This window comes from Rhineura floridana, chromosome 8, assembly GCF_030035675.1.
Source record: "Rhineura floridana isolate rRhiFlo1 chromosome 8, rRhiFlo1.hap2, whole genome shotgun sequence".
In the NCBI taxonomy this organism is placed as follows: domain Eukaryota; kingdom Metazoa; phylum Chordata; class Lepidosauria; order Squamata; family Rhineuridae; genus Rhineura; species Rhineura floridana.
Window position 1 is genome coordinate 120,337,846 of NC_084487.1, and position 23,023 is coordinate 120,360,868.

The 23,023-nt window shown below is 42.9% G+C and overlaps 1 protein-coding gene across 2 annotated transcripts in view; it reads left to right on the forward strand.

The window, feature by feature from the left end:
• The first annotated feature begins 370 nt into the window (after positions 1 to 370).
• ELAPOR2 (endosome-lysosome associated apoptosis and autophagy regulator family member 2) overlaps positions 371 to 23,023 on the forward strand; it is a 135,730-nt gene continuing 113,077 nt past the window's right edge. For both annotated transcript variants that reach the window (XM_061582306.1, XM_061582307.1), the window contains exon 1: positions 371 to 982. In XM_061582306.1, coding sequence (XP_061438290.1) covers positions 818 to 982 — 165 coding nt within the window. In that variant the 5' untranslated portion in view covers positions 371 to 817. The remainder of the gene's footprint in view (positions 983 to 23,023) is intronic.

Here is a 23,023-nt window from a genome sequence, read left to right on the forward strand (position 1 = left end):
TTGGGAAAGGCTGGTCTAAGCCTTTGTGGGCTGGACTGCAGTCCATTCCATCAGAGGCAAGCTAAGGCGACGTACACTCTAAAGCACTACTGGAAATCCAAAGTATCACTATGATGGCTATGCATTGTCGTGGTTTTGGAAACAGCTCCGGAGGATGGAAACCTGGCCAGCTGGTACCCTGCGCCGCTCCACGTCCTCTCCCGCCCCGTGGAAGCTGCGCCGCTACCCGGCCGGTGGATACCTGATGTCATGGCGAGAAGACCGGGCGAGAACCTCCCTCCCTCCGCTCGCGCCTGCGCTCTCCGGCCTTTCTCCTCCTTCAGGCCCCGCCCCTCCTCTTCGCTGTGTCACTCACTGGCTTTGTCAGTCTCGAGTTGCTACCCGGAGGGAGAGCGAGCAGGTGGAAGCGCCACAGCCCCGGCTGCCGCTCCGCTCCCATCAGCTTTGAGTGGAAGCGACAGACCTTGTAACGCGCATCTAGTAAGCAATCAAATAAATAAATAAATAAATAAATAATAATTAATAATAAACTCCTCTCTTGCAATGAAATGCGTAATAGCGAAAGGGTCCAGAGAAGCGTGGTGAGGTCTTTGCCTTGGAAAAGAGCAGGAGAGACAGACCGCTTCCAAGCAACCTAGCCAGCCCAAAGCCAGCGTCCTCGGTGGAAAGAGAGAGAGAGAGAAAAAAGATGGTGTTGTAGTTGGGGCAGAAGAGATCCTCGAAGGAATTAGCCAGGGCGCTGTTGCAAGAAGCCCCTGGCCAGCTCGGCGTCAGCGTGGCGAGGATTTCCTCCCTTTCCAAAAAGGAGACTTGGGGGATGCCGCAAACGCTCCGGATGACAGCGACGAGAAGGCAGTGCTCTGGCCGGGGTCTGCGCTTCCTCTCCTGGCTGGGCGGCTGGGCTCTCATCTGCTCTCAAGCTGGTTGGCGTGTGGATGCCGTCGCTGCTGCTTCCAGCCTGCAGTTGCCTCAGTGCCAGGAGGTGAGGTGTTTTGTCTTACGCTCCCCCCTCCCGCCCCAAAGCAGAGCTGAAGTTTTGCGTGGCAGTTTTTGTTTAAGGCAAAACAAAACTAATTCAGGAAACGCACACCACACGTTTCCCGTTCATCACCTTGCATCCTTCCTATTGGGCCAGTGGGCATGAGTTGGTATGGGGGGGTGGGGTGAGGGAGGTTCAGGAAAGGAAAAAAACAAACAAACCAGGGGCTGTGTCATTTTCACCAGAAGTACCTGGTTAAGCTTCCTTACCAAGGGGAGAGAATTCTGCTTAAGTAGTGTGGCCCTTTAGAACCTGTTATTATTTCAGATGGAGCTTTTTGAGGGTAAAAGAACTTCATGTATATGAACTTAGGGTGGTTTCCGGGCGACTGAGCATTCATCCTGATTTGTTGGAAAGATGATGTTGGCTACTTAATGAGCGTTCTTTCTGATTCGTTTGCAGGGAATCAAAGTGAACGTTATCCCTTACTGTCCTGTGCATTTCCACCTTGACCTTTCTTATTGCAAAAAAAGTCTAACTTTCTGGGGAAGCAGGTTTGCACAACGCTGCCCAAAGAGCTCTCACTGTGCAACCTGAATTTGCCAGTGTGTGACTGAATCCTCCCTGAAAATAGTGAGAGTCTGGAAGTCCCCTTAGTAATGCTTGCAGTAAGTAAGTTAGCCAATTAGTAGTATTTTCATTTTCCAGTTGAGGTACCTGGGCTGTGGGATTGCCACTCCCCACCACCACTTTGCTCCTGGGCCATTCACAGCAACATGACACACAACATTAAGGAAGCAAAGTTTCTTTTGGCAAAGAGATAAGTGGAGGAGAAGGAGAAAAGGATCCTCCTACTACATTTCTGGGTGTCAGGAGCGGAGCTAGCAAAACGACAGGCAGCAGCCCCTCTGCGGTTGAGAGATGATGGTGGTAGAAACCTAACAGTGTCTACTCACAAGTAAGAGCCGTTGAGTCCAATGGGATTTATTCCCAGGAAGGGATTTATAGCAGGAGTGGAGAACCTTTGACTTTCCAAAAAGACTAGACTACAACCCCCACCAGCCCTAAATATTGACCATGCTTGCTGGTGCTGCTAGGCGTTGTAGTCCAGAAATGTCTGAAGGGCTAAAGGTTGCCCACCTCTTGATATGCAGGACTGCAGCCTAGGGTTGCCTGGTTGCATCATAATTAAGGTGCAATTTGAATCGAGAACTTCCTGGCTCTTAGCGCAAAGTTTGAGGAGCAAGCTACACATTGCAGCTAAACAGATGACTTGATGGGCTTTCTTAAAAAAAAATCTCTGTGCACACAGAGGATAGTTTTGGAGCTTGGGGAAAAGATGAGAGAATGTGCTTAACTCTTTCACTGATGGCTGCTGTTTTTTTCCAGAGTAAAATAGTCTTCCCAAGCTGCTTTCCTTCTATAGTGCACTTTACAGTCTGCATCTGTGTTAAAATTACTTTTTAATATGTTTTTAAAGCTTTTTTAAAAAATGTTTTAAAGCTGTTTTGTTTTAATATGTTTTAAAGTCTGTCTATATGATGTTTTAGAGTGTTTTTAGTGCTTTTGTTTGCTGTCCTGGGCTCCTACTAGGAGGAAGGGTGGGATATAAATCTAATAAATAAATAATAATACTCCAGCAGGTGGGGAAGCATTCAGTGTGCATGTGATTTTGAGCAAAAAAGGGAAAAAACCCTGAAAAAAGACTTAACACCTCTTCCTCCACCGTTCCTTCATCCAAACCCTCCTGAATCTGTTTTTTGATGAAGATGACGACGACGACAATAAGACAACTTTCTTATATCTGCTTGTGCTTTGTAATGTTTACTTTGCTTCTTAACCACTATACTGTCAGCTCTCATTATTGAGGCACAAGTAGAGGCACCATGAAAAAATGTTGGTATCATGGAATGCCATACATGGGCAGACGACAGGTTTCTAGGACCTATATTGTTTATTTAATAGGATCCCAAAGTCCACTGACCAGAGCCAGGTGCACTTCATGAGGCATACAGTAGGATGGCTGGTAATGACAGGCAGGAGCAGCCAGGCTGGCTCATTTCATATAAGCTTAGAAGGGTACCTGCATATTTTGGTCCCCTATGACGAAAGGTTGCAGCATTTGGGACTTTTTAGTTTAGTGAAAAGGCAAGTCAGAGGTGACATAATAGAAGTGTAGAAAATTATTCATGGCATGGAGAAAGTGGATAGAGAAAAGCTTTTCTCCCTGGGCTTATGCACATGGGAATATTTCTTTGTAGCAAATGCACTGCTTTTACCATCGTAATAGATTTGCAAGGTCCACACTTCATGCCCAATGGTAGCTGCAAAACTGTTGTTTTCCATTCACACAAGTAGGCGTTCCTCTGGGAACGATTAGTGTTGCTGTTTCCTTGTGGCTCCACCCTCTAATTTTACATTTTTATTCCCTCCGGTTGCTCAATTACTGGGCATGTGCAAATATTTTTGACCTGTGCAGTATTTCCACTCCCTCCAGTCCTCACAGCTTCCTGATGTTTGGCAGTTGAAAAGAAGTGTGGTCATCTGCCCCCCTTTCTCTGCTGCCCCTTGCTTTTTCTGAGTTAATTTTTCCCTGCTGGAAAAACAAATATTGATATTTTAAAGAAAATATCAATATCAGTAGTTTGAGGAAATACCAATACTGATATTTTCTCAAATTATTAATATCAATATTGGTATTTTCTTTAAAATATTGATGTTAATATTGATATTTCTGGGCCACTTTTTTAAAAAATCAGAAACTAGGCATGGAGCGATGTTACTTCAAAATTCTCTCTGCAAAGATAGAGAATATGAGAAAGAATGATAAAATCCAGTGGCAATTCCTATCAATTGTTACAAGGAGTGAAGTTTGCTTAGGGAGAAAGGCAGGAAAAAAGGGAGGGCTGCAGCAAATGGTGAAGGGGGGAGGACAGAGCAGCGGAAGCTGCTAGATGAACTACTGGAAACAAAATGGAATTCATGGGAGAGTTAGTGGGTGGAGAAAGGGGAAGAGCTGAAAGTGACTATTCACCCACGCACTAAAAACCATCAAAGCAAACAATCTGGAAAGAAGTGTGGAGCAGAGTAGAACCATATTGTTCTAAACTTTTTGTATTATTGGCGGATTGGGTTAGTATGTACAGGGGGAAAACTGCGTGATAGCTTCTGTTTACCAGTAATGTCATGTGAACCATGTGAATTAAAAAGAGATACGAGTAGCACCAGACACATACTAAATCACCATGTAGATAAGCGCTCTCTCTCATAACACTCGAACTCATGGACATTTAATGAAGCTGAATGCTGGAAGATTCAGGATAGACAAAAGAAAGTACTTCTTCACACAGCACATAGTTAAACTATGGAATTCGCACCCAGAGAAGGCAGTGATGGTCACCAACTTGGATGGATTTAACAGAGGATTAGACAAATTCATAGAGGAAAAGGCTGTTAATGGCTAGTAGTCATGATGGCTATGCTCTGCCTCCATAGGCAGAGGTTCTGAGTAGAACTTAGTTGAATACCGCCCCAGGAGTTTGGATTGTGCCCTTAATTTCCATATATAAAGAGCCATTATCTGGGTTCTGCCACACTCTAAAGTGACCAAGAAGTAGGACCCAGAGTGGGTCTATGTGAAAGAAAGAAAGAAAGAAAGAAAGAAAGAAAGAAAGAAAGAAAGAAAGAAAGAAAGAAAGAAAGAAAGAAAGAAAGAAAGAAGGTGGGGATAGGCAGATAGGGATTAGTTTGGTTTTTGGTTGTCTCTACTTAGTTCTGCTGAAGAAAATAAAGATCCTTCACGACAAATTGCATCTTCAGCATTGGAACCCTGCAGAGAGGGTGCTCAGCCCATATGCTTACACACACTTTGTCATAATGAAGGGCATTTTACTATTGAACTCAACCAACCAACAGTATTGTAGTTTTTCCTCCAACAGTACTTCACAAGCAATTCTGTTCTGTGTCCTCCAAGCAATTCTTTGTGTTTCTTAATAACCAGTTATCCACAGAGAAGCCACAACAAGCTATTTATTTTTGCCCTGGATAGAGTGAAATTCAAGGTTTTGAGGTCTGGCTGACATGCCTGCTGAACTTAGCATCTTTCTGGAAGGAAATAATTTGGGGAAATGTTGAGGTCTTTCTCTGTTCATCTGTTGCTTTCAAGGCCAGTGTGTTACATGTTCAAGGGCTCTCAACTCTGCAGTAATTTGAAAAGGATGTGGACTTGTAATATTAGCAAAAGATTCAGAATCTGGAAAGCTGGTTTTGATAAATAATATACTTCAGCACACATATACCCTCTCCAGAGTGTGATTTTTTAAAAAACGTTATCATTTGAAGGCAATTTTATTTAGTCCTTTTTCCAAAGGAGAAAGTGGGGTGGGGTGGGAAGAGACTGACTTGGCAGGTCTGGTTATTTATTGTTACTCTTGCAAACCCTTGTGATAAGTGAATGGTAAGATCAGGACAATGATTAAAGGGCGGAAAGGTGACAATTTTAGTTATTATTAAATTTCCTGCATGCAGTTGCAGTGATTGTTAGAACTAATCAAAGCCTACATTCATGCATTTTTAAAAAACAGGACAGATGTATATTTTTAGCTAATCCACATGTTGGGTGCTGTTGCTTTGCAGAAGACATTAACACATTTTCAAGGAGAACAATATTAATTGGAATCAAAGTGAAGGTAGTGCTATCATTTTGATTTAAAATTCTGGATGAAAGGGGAGGAGTTGCAGGAGCACCTGCTTTCCATGCAGAAGTTCCCATGTTCAGTCTGTGGCATCTCTTGTTAAAAGGTGGAAGGGCTGGGGAACATCTCTCTCTCTCTCTGTGACACTGGCGATTCATTGCCAATCAGGGTAGATAGTACCCTGGTTTAGGTAAACCAATGTCCTAGCTTGGTATAAAGCTTTATATTTTCCAGGCTGCCTGGTGCTAAAAAGCCATTTATTTTCCTGCTGATGTTTGCTAGCTGTTGCAAGATTACAGGCTAAAGGCTAGCTGGGCAAAGTGGAAGAAAAACATATTCTGGAATTTGGTGGTTGGGAGTATCTGCTTTTTGCTCGGTAGTTATCTGGAAACTTGGAGCTTCCCTGTCTGTGCTGAGATATGTGTGTGTGCAGTTTCCGGCTGTAGGATTGTGTACTTGGTGTTCACAAAAACAAATGCACGTATGTTTCAAATGCTACATTTTGGTACACATCCTTAGCAGGAGATATTTCTGATTTTGCTGAGTATGGCGGTATTTTTGTGGTCTTGAATAAGTCACTACCCTCTTACCAATCTGTCAAAGGAAGCAAAAACGAATGTTGTGAGAGATGAATTGATGTGGATTTAAAATGTTTAAAAAGGTTTAAAAACATAACGCATCTGTTAGCAGGGTTAGCATTCAAGTAAGAAGTCTGGGTCTTTAGGGGGAAGGATGAGTGACTTTTACCCTCTTACCTTGTATGAAAGCCTATGGTTTTGAAGGCTTCCTAACATCATCCATATGTATATTATGAGCCATAACATCATGTTAGAGGTAGTATACCACTGATTACCAGGAACTAGGGCAAACAACTTGTTTGTGAGCTTCCAGATGCATTTGGCTGGCTGCTGTGGAAATGATGCTGGACCACATAATACTCACTGTACTTGTATTCCAATATCAAGGACAGGAATAGTCCTCATTAATTAATTCTTCCATCCACTCTGCAATATATATTTTGTTCCCTTTCTGTAAAATAGGAATTATAAGAGAAAGCTATCTTGTACATCACTTTGATAACACTGAGTGAAAAGCGGTATAGAAATCTTTTAAATAAATGCAACACTGACGATAAGTGTCACTGTGAGCCCCTGACTGACCAGGAATTTGAACTTGGATCTGATTGCAATACTGGGTGCACCTGGCCTCTGTAGCGTTCCTTGTTTTTCTGTACTACAGAACTTGTATCCTACCTTCCCATCGCATAGCAGTGCCTGAGATGGCCTGTAAGAAATATGGGGAAAGCAGCATAGTACATAAAAGAATTAAAAAAACAGTTTTGGGTTTAGGTTACAATATTTGCCTCTCTTCTCATAATATGTCAACAAGCTACAATGTCAAAACCCAGTAATGGCTGTTACTGCTTTAGTTTCTATAGACCTCCTGTGGTACCAAACATTATTCATTAGTGCTTCACAGAGGCCTTTGCCAACTCTCCAAACAGATAAGTTGGAAAGGTAGGTCCTGTGCCTCTCTGTGAGAAAACATGCCAGTTTTTCAGAACTTGCATGTAGAATTGGCAAACTTGACTGATGTTCAGGTGATGAAGAACATTCATTAGCCTTCCTGCTCCTCCAGAGTTGCTGTGTCATTCAAGAGAGCTGCAATTTTCCAAATTAAATATCCTGAATGGCATAGTCTATTATTGTCAGTTGAAATGAAACAGGCGCAATGGGCATTCTTAGAAACATCTTCAAGGCTAACAGATTCCTACTTGCATTATAAGTGTTCTTTTGAATCTACCTATATTTTAAAATTAAGAATACTGAAATACCCAAGTTCAGAAAGCTGAAGAAGTAGGATTTATCTTTAATATCAAACTCTACTATGAAACCTATCCTTAAACAACAACTAATGGCTATCATCTCCTCAAGAGAGAAAATAAATGGTTGTATATATATTTAAAGTATTTATTTCCTCCCACCTATTAACAGACATTTCAGGTGGTTTATGGATTATTATTATGCATTCATTCATTGCTTTTTATAAAAAACAATGTCTCGAAGCAGCTTACAAATCCATAAAATGCAACAAAACAGAGTAGTTGCTAAGGAGGGGCAAAGTTGTATATGAGCTTCCTCCTGATCTCAAATAAAAAATATGCCGTCAAAAATCCACAGTGCATGAGAGACTGTTTGCTCTTACTTATTGCACTGGGTTGGCCTATCTTATATTATGCCCCCTTAATGGTGTCCACATTTTGTTGGATGCCAGAACTAACACCTACCCTCTAGTCTGAGCAGAGAAGAGGTATAAAGAACTTCTCTCTGTGAGATCACACAATGGTGGCTAATGTAGGTACCCTTTTTCCATTGATGGGGGGGCGCATGCCCAGAACTTTTTGTGTTCCTGTCTTTCTGCTCTTTTTGGGTGTGGCAGTCATATTGTGTTAAGCAACATCCCTTGCAGCAGCCATGTTGTGACTAGCATCCACAGCACTTGCAACATTTCAAATGGGCCCACTGGCCAGAAAAGGTTAGCAAACCCTGACTTAACACTATTTGATTTCTGTCACTTTAAATAGTATATAGGATTCTTCCCACTTTAAGAGCATAGTTATGGGAGCTTCAGTTCCTCTTCCTATCCAGATCTCCCTATCCAGTTTCCTTATGCTCCTCTTCCCCTCTTAACACAATTAAGCACTGAGGACTATACTTGCAGTCTTCTTCCATCAGGTCCACAACCTCTTCCCTTCAGAGTCTCTCAGGCTTCTCCGTTGAAGTCTTCCCCCTGATGCAGCAACTGCTTTTGCCTCAGGTTCTCAGCGAACCTGCTAACACTCTTCCCTGCGCTGTAGCTCTAGCTTTGTGATGTTAGTTCTTGGCTCCTCTCAAGTTTCCCAAGCTTCTCCGAGCCACTTCTTAAGTTCCTCAATGTCTGCTGCTCAGCTCCAACTTCCAGCTGAGCCATACCCTCATCTCGTCTGCTATTCTCTTCAGTCACTCTGTGCTCTTAAGGAGAAGTAACATCTCAGTCCGCTGTGAGAAAGCATAAACTATTTTATATCTGCAACAGAAACTGAACTTCTGAATAACTTCAGGGAAAATTCAATTAACAGTTAATATTTTCCACTGAGGCACTACCCTTGTTTTATACTTACATAACTCACATGTCTTTTCCTTATACAACTATCCACCATTATCCCCCATTTTTCTGGTAAGGGAGAGTGGGTGGATTGAGAGTCTGTTTTGACAGCAGAACTCCTACACATGACTAAGGGTGCACATATATAAGCCAACATAATGTGCCATAGACATCTAGGGTTGTCAATATGTTGAGCTGAAAAAAAGCAGACAAGCAATGTACTGTTGCATTTTTTTTAAAACAGGCTTATAAGAAAGTAGATTGAAGATGTCAGAGACTCATAATCAGTCTTAGTAACTAATGCATAGCTGAGCATAGCAACTTACAACTCCTGTTGGGAACTCCTCTCCTCCCCCTTCTTTGAAATACTGACATTTGGGAATGCCACCTGGGTGAATATACTGGCCAGCTTTTATTTTTTTAGCCCAATATAGGATTGCCAGGTAGTGACTTAAGAAGTGTGTCCCCACATGAGAGAGCAGAGGCATGCCGAAAGCAAACCAGAATGAAACCTGGTGAGTAAGGGGTGGAGCCTTGCGGTTCACTGAGTGGGGTAATAATTAGCAAAATCCCACACAGTTAACCTTCTGGAATTCATAGGAGAGGTACAGATGCACTACAATGTGCAGATGGTACCTGGATAGATTCTGGCAAGGTAGGCAAAGTATACTGCTCTGCATGGCACAACAATGTTGAGAATTGTTACCAGACAGGAACAGGGCCGAGAAGGAGACCCCTCAGATCACATAACTTCATCAGCAAACTGAAAAGAAAAACACAAAACAATTTCCCAACTATCTGAATTAGAGAATACAACTGGTGACTAGAGTTCCAAGAATGGTCCCAGGAGCATATAAACTCATTAGTTTTTAAAACTGAATGGCATGAATGTGTTAGAAGCATGGGGCTGGAGAACATTACGTCTTTGCTGGTGGTGGTATTGATGCAAACTGAAAAGACGACAGTGTAAAAATGACAGGCAAGGAAAAAGCTGGGTGAGTAGGCAGAGAGGAGGTTCTAATGGGGATTCATCCCGTGATTCAGCTGAGGCGTCTAAAAAAGGTGGAGGGAGACTTGGGGAAAACAAATGCTGGGTTCACAGCATGGGAAACAGAATGCAGTAGGAAAGGATAACCAATGACTCAGTTGCATAGCTTTTGGAGTAGCCAAGAAGCATATATGTGGCCTCTAGCTGTAACGACTCCTGCCACACAATATGTTCAGGGAAATCTTTATGGTTCACCAACTTTGTTAATTCAGATGCAAGTTCCTGCAGGACACCAGCCAACTTTCAATGGCCAGGTTCCACCACAGTGGTCTCTTCAGGAGACCAGGAACTCAGGAATGGCTTGCCTAGTGGGGTGAAGTCACAGCAATAGCTTCCTGGCAGAAGCATTGCTTCTGCTTAATGGAAGGGGAAGGAGCAAGGTAGTGGCAAGGAGGTCAGGACTGCAAGGTAGTGGCAAGGAGGTCAGGATACTCCTACTGGTATGTCTGCATAGCCCCAACCTTGCCATTCTCCTTCCTCTTTCTGGTAAGCAGCAGCAATGGTTATGCTAGGAGGCTGTTGCTGTGGCTCTACCCCAGTGGGCAAGCCACTCTTGCAGAAATTGTATAGTGCACCCCCACTTTCAACTAAATGTAGAAAAAGTATCCTTTTCTTTCTTGGCAAAACAACACTTTTACAATCTCTCACCTTACTGATCACCTTGTTCTTCCCAAGACTCCTGCGCCATTCAATTGCCAATATAATCCAGTTCTGTTTATAATTTGTTGCAGCTGCAAAGTCTGATGCCTTCCTCAGTAGAAACTCCCACACCTCTTTTGAAGCTTTCTTCTGCAAATCTCCATTCTACATTTTTCAAATACTCGTTTCTATTTATGGTGTTTCTTAATCAACTTTTGATATATTTCAGAAAACCATTTAGTCTTATTCTTTGTCAATAATAACTCAAAATCTTTTAAAAAATGTTTCTTAGATTTTTATTTTGCTCCAGCCTATTTAAAAATGACCTTATTTGGACCACTTTTCAGTGGTCACTCTGCATATATGGGACTCCCTTTCCAATGAAATATGTCTTGACGCTTCATTCTTTAGATGATAGGTAAAGAGACACACGTCTTCCGCCAAACCTTTGGCGGGAGTTAAGGTGGTTTTGGTGAATCTGATGAGTTTGCCCCATTGCACTACTGTTTTATGCTGTTGCTCTTCTATGTTGTTGTAATTGTAAACTGGTATAGTTTTAGTTATATTTGTAGTTGTTTTATTTCTGTCTACTGCCCTGTGATTGTAAGGTGAAGAATGGTAGACTTTGTTTATTTACATTAATATTTATATATTTCTCCTCTTCTGGGGAGCAAGCAAAACTACAGAGGGGGAGAAAGTAACTTAGGTGGGATTCTCTCTCAGCATACATCAACTCAGCTCTATTTCATCTAACAGAAATAGTATTTATTTTTTTGTGAGCCACAGGTAATAACCCTTGGGATTTTTTTTTTTGAATGTGCCATTTACATTTGAACATTCAAGCCACTGCAATTTGAAAACAAATAAAATCTGAAATATGCTTACCAATTGATCAGGAAAAAAAAGGCTTGGCCATTTGTACACGTGTGTTGCTTGTCAGCTGGGGTGTAGTCATCCAGGGTCTCAGGGGGTCTTAGACCCCTTACTTCTTTGGGAACCGGGCCTCAGTAAGGGCCCTATGTCTCCAATATCCTATGAGCCAATCCACATGAAAGGGGAGTGTGTTAACTACTGAAAAAAATCCTCAAACATGCTGGTTGGAGCCAATCAGAATGAAAGGAGGTGAGTCAGCCACTGAGAAGACTCTTCTGAGTAGCTAATACTCTCCCCTTTCATGTGGATTGGTTCCTAGGGATTTCTGTTGTAATGGGAAAAGGCATTAACAAGGATCTCATTCTCAACCCAGCAGCAAAAGAAAAGGGGGAGGGGTGCGGCTGTGACTACCATGAAGGGACTCTGCTCTTCTGAATTTGCCATTATGCTACTGCTTGTCAGACCAGTTTCTAGAAAAGGAAAGGGAAGGCTGGAGTTTATTTTAGCGCTTCACCTTAGATCAGCCTTTCCCAACCGGTGTGCCTCCAGATGTTGTTGGACCACAACTCCCATCAGCCTCAGCCATTGGCAATGCTGGTTGAGGCTGATGGTAGTTGTGGTCCAATAACATCTGGAGGCACACTGGTTGGGAAAGGCTGCCTTAGATGAATGGACAGTGCTTTGCGGTGAACTCTGTGCTCTCCAGATCCACCAGCAAGCTGTGAGCACACACCCCCAGATCTCCCCAAAAGTGCTGGGTCAGTAAACACTTCAGAGACCCTGTACCACCAGATTTAATCTGGGTTTTGTCCCCATTCCCCAGGTCCTGCTCAGGTGCCAGAATTCTAGTGTTCAAGAATGGGCACGCCTGACCTGCAGGACATTTTATCAGAGGTACTGGAGACTTTAAAATGTTAGATTAACATACAACTCAAGAGTTCATTTAAACCTCACAGCAGCTGCTATGTGTGTGGTATGTGAAGGTTTGATTCCATTTTTGCTCATCTTCTTGTTGCTATTAGTAGTCTCTCCCTCTCTCCCCTCACCCCGCTGCTCTCTTTTACTGAGGGGGAAAAAAACTAGTGAAAAGGTCTCTTCAGAAGAATCTTGAAGAGGAAGGTGAGTTAATCATCTACATCACTATAAGCAAGACAGCAACCTGGCAAACCTCACTGAAATGGATTTCCTTCCCTGGAGTTTTAACGGTTGCTATACCAAACTGTTTAAAATGATGTAAAAACCATTTGACATGCATTTATTTAGATTTTTATTTGCTCTTTCCAGCCCAAAAGCTTGAGGTTGTTAAAACGGCATACAGATTGGCGTAGGTGGGATTCCTCTCTCTAATCTTTGCTTTCCACCAGGAGTCTCTTGCAGAATATAGCTGGTTAATCATCATCATGATCATCATCATCATCATAGGTGTGATGCTGGTTACAATCTGGCTCTTTAAACCACCCAGAGAGCTTTGGCTATGGGGCAGTATATAAATGTAATAAATAAATGAATAAATAAATTTGTTCTGTGGGGTTGCTTGTCAAGGCAGCTGTTCCATCTGGACAACTCCTAAAAAGCAACAGCCCAGTATGGTTCCTAGATAGTGATTTAATTTTGTCATTCCATAAGTGTGAATAAACATGCAAATTAGCAATTGTTACTATATTGGGCAAGTATGAGCCTTGGATCTAAGATGTGAGCTGCTTTGTATGTGGTGGGAAAGATAAGTTCCTGTTAGTCCATTCTCTGTTTCTACAATGACCTCAATCCATGGTCCAAGCATTTTAGCTAGGCTTTGTTTGTGGTCTCTACTGAACCTTATTTATTTTTTTATATATTTATTATTTAATTTATATCTCACCCTTCCTCCCAGCACAGGAGCCCAGGGCAGCAAACAAAAGCATTAAAAACACTTTAAACATTATAAAAACAGACTTTAAAATACATTAAAACAAAACATCTTTAAAAACATTTTTTAAAAAGCTTTCAAAACATCTTTTTTTAAAAAAGAAAGGTTGAAACATATTTTTTTTAAAAAATGAAGGTTTAAAAATATATTAAAAAGCAATTCCAACACAGATGCAGACTGGGATAAGGTCTCAATTTAAAAGGCTTGTTGAAAGAGGAAGGTCTTCAATAAGTGCTGAAAAGATAACAGAGATGGTGCGTGTCTAATATTTAAGAGGAAGGAATTCCAAAGGGTTGGTGCCACTACACTAAAGGTCCGTTTCCAATGTTGTGTGGAATGGACCTCCTGATAAGATGGTATCTGCAGGAGGCCCTCACCTGCAGAGCATAGTGATCAACTGGGTATATAAGGGATAAGAGTCTTTCAGGTATCCTGTTACCAAGCTGTATAGGGCTTTGTACACCAAAACTAGAACCTTGAACTTAGCCCGTAGCTAACAGGTAGCCAGTACGATTCTTTCAGCAGCGGGGTGACATGTTGGTGATACCCTGTCTGAGTGAGCAGTCTCGCCACCGCATTTTGCACCAGCTGCCTTCTGGTGTGCACAAATTATTTGGGGAGAGAGATGCTTTCTCTCCCTGACCCAGCACAATATAAGAGGCCCTTTTATTCCCTAAATTCACTTCACAATGCAGAGAACTCAGAGGGGTGATGAGTGGTCTCTCATTTTCTGCTTAGTCAAGGACAGCAGTTCACAATTTTTCCCCCCATGGACCACTTGAAAATTCCTGAGGGTCCTGACAGGCCACTTAATGATTGATCTGCCTGTTGTAGCACCTGCAATGCACTGTGCTGGATGCTGTATGATTTTTCATTGCATTTTAATTGCTTCTTTTATTTCTTACATATTGTATTTTATTGTATTGCATTTTGAACTCTATAGAATTAGAATTGTAATATAACAAAATACAATATAAGAAATAAAAGAAGTGATACAAATACAAGTAAAAATCAGTATGAATATTTGATGTGATGGATGGGCTGTCTTCAACCACAAATCTGGAGATGTACTGCAGGCCACCTGCATGAAGCTTGCGGACAGAGCAGGCGCCAGAGGGCGACCAGGTTGAGCCGCGGCTGAGGGCCTCTGGGGCCTGAGAGGCCCTTGAAGGGCCCCTCCTTATTCTGGGTGTGTAGCACTCCCTTGTGAGATCTGCGTCAGTGTCAGCTCCTGACCCTGGCAAGGATCGCAGAGAGGGAGCTCCCAGGCATCCCCCCTACTACTGTGCAGGCCTGCAACACCCGCCTGTATGCCCCATGTACCTTTCTTTTGAAGTAAATTCTGGCTGCGCTGCGGGCGCATGCCTGTCATCAGCCAAGATGGTGACCTAGGCTTCCCTAAGGGGCTGATGCCTCTGCCACCATCTTGGTTGATGGCAGGCCTCTGGTCAGAGGCATGTGATCATCAGAATGAAAAATATTGGATGAAATCCAGTGTTAGTCTACTTAGAGTTGAACCAGTGCAATCAATGGAGTTAAGTTAATTAAAAGTATTAATTTACATGGATCCACTCTTGAGTCTGACTAATACTAGATGAATCACCCACTCTCACCATTTGTCCTGTCCCTTTTCAAAATTATCTGATATATGTTGGACTTGGGAGAGGATTGGGCATTCATATCTGACTTTGCAGTAGGGATGGGAAGCATCAGTTAATTTTGGTTTTCTCAGTTCCTCAACATTTTAGCATGAATTTCTTCTAATAAACAAATTTCTTCATGCAGTTTTGACTGATACAGACTTATTCAAGAAAATTGCCATAATACAATGAATTTTTGTATGTTATTTTCACTAATATATGCATTTTAGGCACCCTTTCTCCTAATGTATGTAATTATGTAAAGATTAGCTGGTTGGAGAACTGCATTGCAAAGTTCAGATAAGTGCAAATTTTGAAGGATGGCTGTATTTTGGTTCTCCTATTGTTTTGGAAAGTGCAAATTTCATAAAGTCACCTTTAAATGTGAACTGAGTTGAATGTCTCCTCCATCCCTTCTTTGCATCAGAGGCAGAAAGTGGCAGAGAATGCCAGCATGGTGAGAGATCCCTCCTTCCTCTGTGGGGAGAACTGTGGGAGGGAAGGTGCCCCATTTATGTTCTGAGTCAGGGGCATGTGATTGTCGGAACTAAAGTTAACCTTGGCACCATCGACCTGGCTGCATTTGTGGGCCCCTTGTAGTGGTGAGAGAAACACATGAGAGTTGTAATTGGAAAAGATGTTTAGGCACACATTTTCCTTGTGTTTTTATTTGGCATACTAATGTCCTTCCAATAGTCTGGAGCAGCCTTCTTCAACCTTGGGTCCGCAGATAATGTTGGACTGCACCCTCCATTAGCCCTGACCATTGGCTAAGCTGGCTGGGGATGATGAGGGTTGTAATCCAACAATATCTGAGAACCCAAGGTTGAAGAGCAGTAGTTTGGAGCCTGGGGTTGAAGGCAGTATAGTTAGGCTGCAATCCAGTGCATGCAGCGCAATGTTCTTATGTGTAAACATGCAAGAATATTGCCCTATTAACACAGCTGCAACATGAGATTTTAGACGGTGAGCCTGAGGCTGAGTTTTGTAAGCCACTTTGAGAGCCTTTTGACTTAAAGGGTGAAGTGTAAATGCCTTGAATAAATAAATAAGTAAAATTAGAAAGTTGTCCTTGATAGCAGTGACAAGCAATGGAGATCAAGAGAGCGGGAGAAGGTAGTATGGGACAGGAGCATGTAGCGGTTGAAACAGCTGCACAGTGAAGACCACAGAATGTACTGGTCTGCTCGTGCCCACACACCTATGTTAGTCTTTTGCACCATATTGAAAGTCTAACATTGGAATCATAACGGTAATAAAAATAACTAGTTTGTCTCCATATTATGGATGTTTCACTGCCTGGTCACCTGGAGACAGTTTCTGCATGCCATTGGTTGTCCACCCAAGGGTAAGCCTTTTTGTCCCCTGAGTGGTCACTTGAGGGTCACATGCCAGTGGTGTGGTCTGGGTGTGTATGTGTGCGTGCACATATCAGAGTGCCTCCCTGCATATCCCCTTCCCACCCCGTCAGGGAGAGATCACAGTGGCTGTCCCTGTGTGCCTTCCTCCCCATTGAAATTGTGCTGTTCTCAGCCTGTCAAAGAGCTGTTTAGTGGGCTGGGAGAAGTGTGATGTAGGTTGTGCTTCCCTGCCTTGCACCAAAATTCAGTAGGGGGTGAACTTTGGTAGCAGGAGGGTGCTGCTTGGACACCTACAGTGGCCCACATGTAGTCCATGGACTTCAGCTTACCCACATGTGCCATCAGCAGTCAGGTGAGTGGCAACATGCAAACCAGGGCTAAAGGGTTTGGACTTTCAGGACTTGCTTTTTTGATAGTCAGAACTAAGCTTTGAATTGACCCAAGTCAGGTCCGTTTGAGTCTTGCCTGAAGCTCTAACTACTAGAGCCTACCTAAAATGGCAAACTTCTCTTGTGTGGCTCTGCTTTTAAAATGTGTCTTGCTGATTGAACAGGAAATATATTTCTTCAGGACGCTCTGTTATGTTAAAGAAAATGCAGTAGGAAGGTCTGTATTGAAGCCTCTGATGATCAAAGTTATCATGGGTTAAGGATGCTCTTAGACAGAACAGCATCCTTAAAATTGCTCTTAAATTATATTACTCTTCATCTGCTTGTGACAAATATACTGCAGCTCTTCATTCATTGCAGAATGAGATTTAGATGATGACATATTTGTACATCAATACCAACTTCTTGGGGTTATTTCCCTCACTCACCCCTCCCACAAAATGCTGATTATACGTGCTGTTTCAGATACTGGTGGATTGTTTTGGGTAACATACAGAAAGAGAAATTCCTACTTAAGCTAATAGGGCTCCTTCAGATGACAGAGGCTCTTCTTCTGCAATTACAGAATTCTCACTCTCCACAACTTGGGTTTTTGAAGTAGGAACTAATAGGAATTCCGTTCACTCTGATTGGCTCCAATCAGCAGGAAACTACAAGGAAGCAAGTTAGAAGACTCTTCTCAGTGGCTAACACACTCCCCTTTCATGCTGATTGGCTCATAAGATGCTGGAGACATAGGGACTCTCCTGGGATACCCTGGACGACTACACTCCTGATTTCCTCCCCCTCTAGAAGCCCCCCATAGTGAGTCTGCCAATCATCGCCAGGCTCAAAACATTTCCTTGCCTCCCCTGCAGGACTGGCATTGGGGTGTTCCAAGGCCCATGCAACAGTAGGGGGCCCATTGCCAATCTCTGGAACCTCCTGGCCCTGCTGCTATGCCTTTCACTAGCCCTGCTCTGTGCCCTCCTTGAATGCTTTTGCATGGTTAGAATGTGTCCTTGAACTGTGATAATGCCTCTTGCTTGTTTGTATGGTGATGCAAAGAGGTGCGTGAGTGAGTGTGCGTGAGTGAGTGTGCGTGAGTGAGTGTGCGTGAGTGAGTGTGCGTGAGTGAGTGTGTGTGAGTGAGTGTGAGTGAGTGTGTGTGAGTGAGTGTGAGTGAGTGAGTGTGAGTGAGTGTGAGTGAGTGAGTGTGTGAGTGAGTGAGTGAGAGAGCGAGAGAGAGAGCGCGCGCGCGCGCTCTGGGTTTTGCATGGCTGGAATGTAATCTGCTATATGAAAGCAAGAGTCGCATCTGTTGCTCTGTTCCCAGCAGTGGTATGTGGCCTTCAGAAGGTTGCTCACAAGGAAATGTGGCCCTTAGGCTGAAAAAAAGTTCCCCACCCCTACCCTATAATAAATTAAGCTAAACTAACCACTTTATTCTATATTGGTTTTCAGGCTACATCTTAGAACATCTTGAGGTTCCTCATAAGCCTTTCAGGAGTCTATCGATATGGTTCAGTAATGGAGGTCATGTTTCCCTGAAAGCTAGCTTGCCTACTTCCATCATTTTTTCCTCACCCTGTGAAGTGGGTGTAATCTAGGTCACAGTAAGGCCCAATGGACCTGTGTGTCCATCCTAGAACATGGTCCTTGAGAATCCTCTTCAGCCCATAGGCAGTAGTGCAGCTAGGAAATGTTAGACCTTGGACTTAATGGTGATATGCCTCCCACCCCCCTTAGATGGCCAAGTGTATTCCTTCAGTTTTTGTGAAGCCCACAATTAACATTTCTCTTCTTCCCCCAACTGCCATTCCACGCTTTACAACTACTGCAATGATCTTGATGTTATGGCAAAAAACAAACGGTTTGCCAAACCTGAGTACAAAAGTAATCCTCTGAACATATGCAGTTTTAAACTTGCTTGAATCATCGCACCATTGTGACTACAGGAATAAAATGGAGTTTGCTTCTGCTGCTCTGATGCTAAACACGCTTGCGACCAAGCACCATTTCGTTGTCGGAAAGGATAATATATATTTTAAAGTAAAAGTAATAAAATGAGCATCTGTGACCATGTATATGGCCAGCCTGCTGACCCCTGACTATGCATTTTGAAAAAGAAAAGAAAAAAAAAGAGAAGAATGCTGGTGCTGGTGCTGTTAACTGCTGCCCCCATCATCTGTCACTGTCATTCCATCTCCACTCCCCAGACTGCGGTACCCTGGACTTCAGCCCTGAGGTCCAGCCCTGGCAGCATCGCTGTCCATAGGAGCTGTTTGCCAATGTGGGAAGATTTTCCTGCAGGAAAATTTTTTGAAACCTCTGTCTTTTCCCTCATTACTATTGTCGTTGGTTAATTTGGGGTAATTCCTCTGCTGTTGGCCTTATTTATCATAGAATAGTAGAGTTGGAAGGGGCCTATAAGGCCATCAAGTCCAACAAACTTTAGAATTAGAACACTCTTTGGAAGAAGTTGTGTTTCCCAGTCATTTCGGACTTAGGGTGACTTCAGTATACAAGCTTCTGTATCACCTTTCTAAGGAAGAACAGGGATTTATAACTCACTGCTTCTCCCTACAAAATAACACAAGGTTTACTTTACACTGACCAATTGGTAGGGTATGAAGGGCAACTCTATCCCTTTCATAGGATCACGGGGCATACATTTCACTTAGTCCAAGATAAATGTCTGACTAAGGAACCAACTTAATAGAGGTCAGACATTTTTAGACTCACAAACTTTAAACTGTTCCTTCCTGAGGTTTGGCTACAGAGATTATTTTTTGTTTTAAATTCATATAAATGCATAGTGATTTTTTAAAAAAGCAAACTCTTTTTGGATCTGAATTTTGTTTACAATTTTCTCTCTATTCCTTTCTCTTAAACTTAATGGCTGTCCAGCCCAGAGCCGAAAGAATGAGGCTGGAGCGTGTGTGCAAGTAAATCTCGTTTTATTAGAGTAATGGATACATCAAAAGCATTGCGCTTCATAGGAAATCCTAGGCTAACTCACTAAAGTCCCTTATACTCTAGACATGCTCTGCAGCGTGTGAAGGAAGTTGACTCAGCGACCCCCCCCCCGAGAGCAGCAGGCTTATATAGGAAATGTTTTTGAATGTAATCTCTGACTCCTTCGTAACTCCTGTCTTTGCCCTGTCCGTTTCTCGCGGCGATGGGAACGAGGAGACAGGGGTGGCGCCTCCACTTGCTCATCCGAAGACACCTGCTCCCGAGCAACAGGCTCGAGGTCAAGAGGCGGTGCCTCATTGGAATCCTCATGGGAACTGCTTGGGAAAGGAGGAGTTGGCACTGCCTCTGAAACTTCCTCCCCCAAGTTCTCTGCCTCAATTGGGGGCAGTGCGCTCGGCTCCTCAGAAAGGACATTACTCGTGGGAAATGGCTGAAGAGCAGGCTGCCCTCCTCCCAGACGCTCCTGTTCAGACACAACAATCCCCAACTCTGCTTCTTCTGACTGCGGAGGCGCCTGAAATTCATGCCTCCCCCCTTCCTGTCCCTTCTGAGTTGGCTGCAGCGTAACAATGGGATGGCAAAAGTCAAATAAACTTTCTGGTTAAAAGGTTTTCTTTCTTTTTATATGAAGAAAAATTGTTTTTCACCCAATGAAAAACTATTTAGAATTCCATTGAGAATATTTTGTTATTATACAGTTCAACACACTGTAGAATTGCCAGCACTTTAAATACATTAATGTAAAGACTTTTTTTTTTTGCATGAAGAAAACCTTCAGTGTGTGCAGGACTTAAAATCTCATGCTTCTGTGGTGATAAGACATCAGTGGGTTTAGAATAGCTACTGCACAAATCAGGTAACAAACTGACTAGTGAAGATTAGAACATTGTTAGCTCCAAATCCAAATACCATTACGGATATTATACAGTCTCAAGAGCGGCTGTATACTGTAGCCAGCATGGATTTTTCACATTCCGCCATGTAAAATTGAAAATATCCCCCATGCCATTCTGCTGCTTCTCCATAGCCCAATTTCAAAACAAAATCTTACAAAACTTATACCCCTGAACTCAGGAACGCTTGCATAACAACCCTCTTTCATGGTGATACACAAAACACTCAGAGACAATCCAGAGTTCAAAGTTTAAAACAAGAGTAAAATAATCCAGACCCCATTGGACTTTTTTTCTGTCAGTGTCTCATAATTTGTTGAAATTAATTAAAAATCAGCCATGTTCACAGAGTACTTGTAATCCTATCACTGACCTTGTCCCATACTCTGACCTTCATCTTATGCAGTTTAAAAGTGAAAAAAAAAATAGCATGGCTGTTTTTTAATTAATTTAAGAAAATTAACATTGGAGTCTATGATAGAGCAGGCGTGCTCAGTAAGAACTAGAGATGGAATCCTCTCCTTTTTTACATTTTTTAAAAGTGTGCCCCCTGGTGGTCATTAACAATGTGATTCCTTTTTCCTCCTATATCCTTTCATTTTTCTGATCTCCTCTGATTTTGTTTTGTTTTGCAGAGAATTATCAGTATTATAATCTCTATTCATTTATGACTCTCCACTGAATTTAATTCTGAACTCTATAATGATTGCCTATTTACATTCCTTTTCAAGTGCATGGCAGAGCAGATTAAGGCAGATAATCACCCCTGCTTACAATCAACACTTCATTCCTCCCTGCTGCTTACAATCAACACCTCATTCCTCCCTGCTGCTTTCTGTCTGTCAGTTACAATCAACACTTCATTGACACAAGTGAAAGGAAATACACAAGAGCTCATATAAAAAGTAGATCAATAAAAGTATCACTCACACTATCGATTTCAAAGCAGTTAAAAAAAGAATCAGGAAAAACAACAACAACAAATCAACAACCAGGTGTGGAGAGTTGCTACTTCAATATTCTCTCTGCAAAGATGGAGAATATCAGAAATAATAATTAATCTGGTGGCAAATCTGAATATTGCAGAAATGGAGCCCATCACTAGTAAGAACCAATTCTCAGTGTTCTAAAAGCCCGACTAACAGCTATTTGGCTTGACTAATCAGGGGGCCACAGCCATGCCAGACATTTATTCCATTTTAAACAGTTATGGCTTCCCCCAAAGAATCCTGGGAAGTGTAGTTTGTGAAAGGTGCTGAGAGTTGCTAGGAGAGGCCCTATTCCCCACACAGAGCTACAATCCCCAGAAGAAGGGCTGACTGGTAAAACCACTCTGGCCACTGGAGCTCTGTCAGGGGGATAGGAAACTAACAGCTATTTGGCTTGGCTAATCGGGGCCACACCCATGCCAGACATTTACAGTAGGGCCTCACTCATATGGCGGGTTACGTTCCGGAGCCCTGCTGAAAAGCGAAAACCACTGAAAAGCGGAACTCATTGAATAGAATGGGGCGCAACACCCGAAAACCGCTGTAAAAGTGGAACAAGCGCCGTATGAGAGGGGCTTTAGTCTAATTGCGGCTAATTGAGACCGCTGCATTAATGAAGCACTGTAAAGCGAAGCGCTGGTAAGCGGGCCCTTACTGTATTCCACTTTAAACAGTCATGGCTTCCCCCAAATAATCCTGGGGAGTGTAGTTTGTGAAGAGTGCTAAGAGTTGTTAGGAGACTCCTATTCCCCTGGCAGAGCTCCAGTGGCCAGAGTGGTTTAACAGTTACCCCTCTTCCCAGAGAATTCTGGGATAGGATAGTGCATAGTTATTCCTCTGCTGACCTCCATTGATGGAAAGGAGCAACACTGCAGGGGGGGAAGATATGCCATGGCGGGAGTTCCAAGCTTTGTCCTTGTGGGTGGCAAACTCCTGTCAGCAGTTTCCCCACCAGCAGTAGCCAAGCCAAGTGGGGTGTTCTGGAGTGGGATGGGGTACTGGAGACTTTGTTTCTGTTTGATCCAAAGCCCTATGGGTCTCGCAAGGGGCCTGATCTTAGGGCCCTTTAGTTCTACCAGGCTGGAACTGGCACAGACCCCCCCCCAAAAAAGTCTTCCATCCTCACAAGCCGGAACTGTCAGGGCTTCAGATATGGTATGAATCATCCACTCTGTGCCTCCCCAGCCCCTCATTAGGATTTCGTTGTGAGTTGATTAATCAGTGGGGCTATGGTGAGGGCCAAATTCAGTTGATGGGATAGAGAGTTTGGGGCCTCGTTGTTTTGTTATATTGAGTCTATTCTGGCTCTGGTGTGCAGTTGTAACAGGCAATGACAGAGCAAATATTAGAGTTAGGCTTTCAGTCTAACAGTATTGCAGCAGAGTTATTTATTTTAAGGCAACTTGCATTTTTTCAGCATCTTCCAGTCCCAGCGAAACCTTCCTGTATTATGTACCTGAGCTGGTTTGTTACAGAACATGCTCAGATGCAGGCCTTTGGGGGGAAGGGC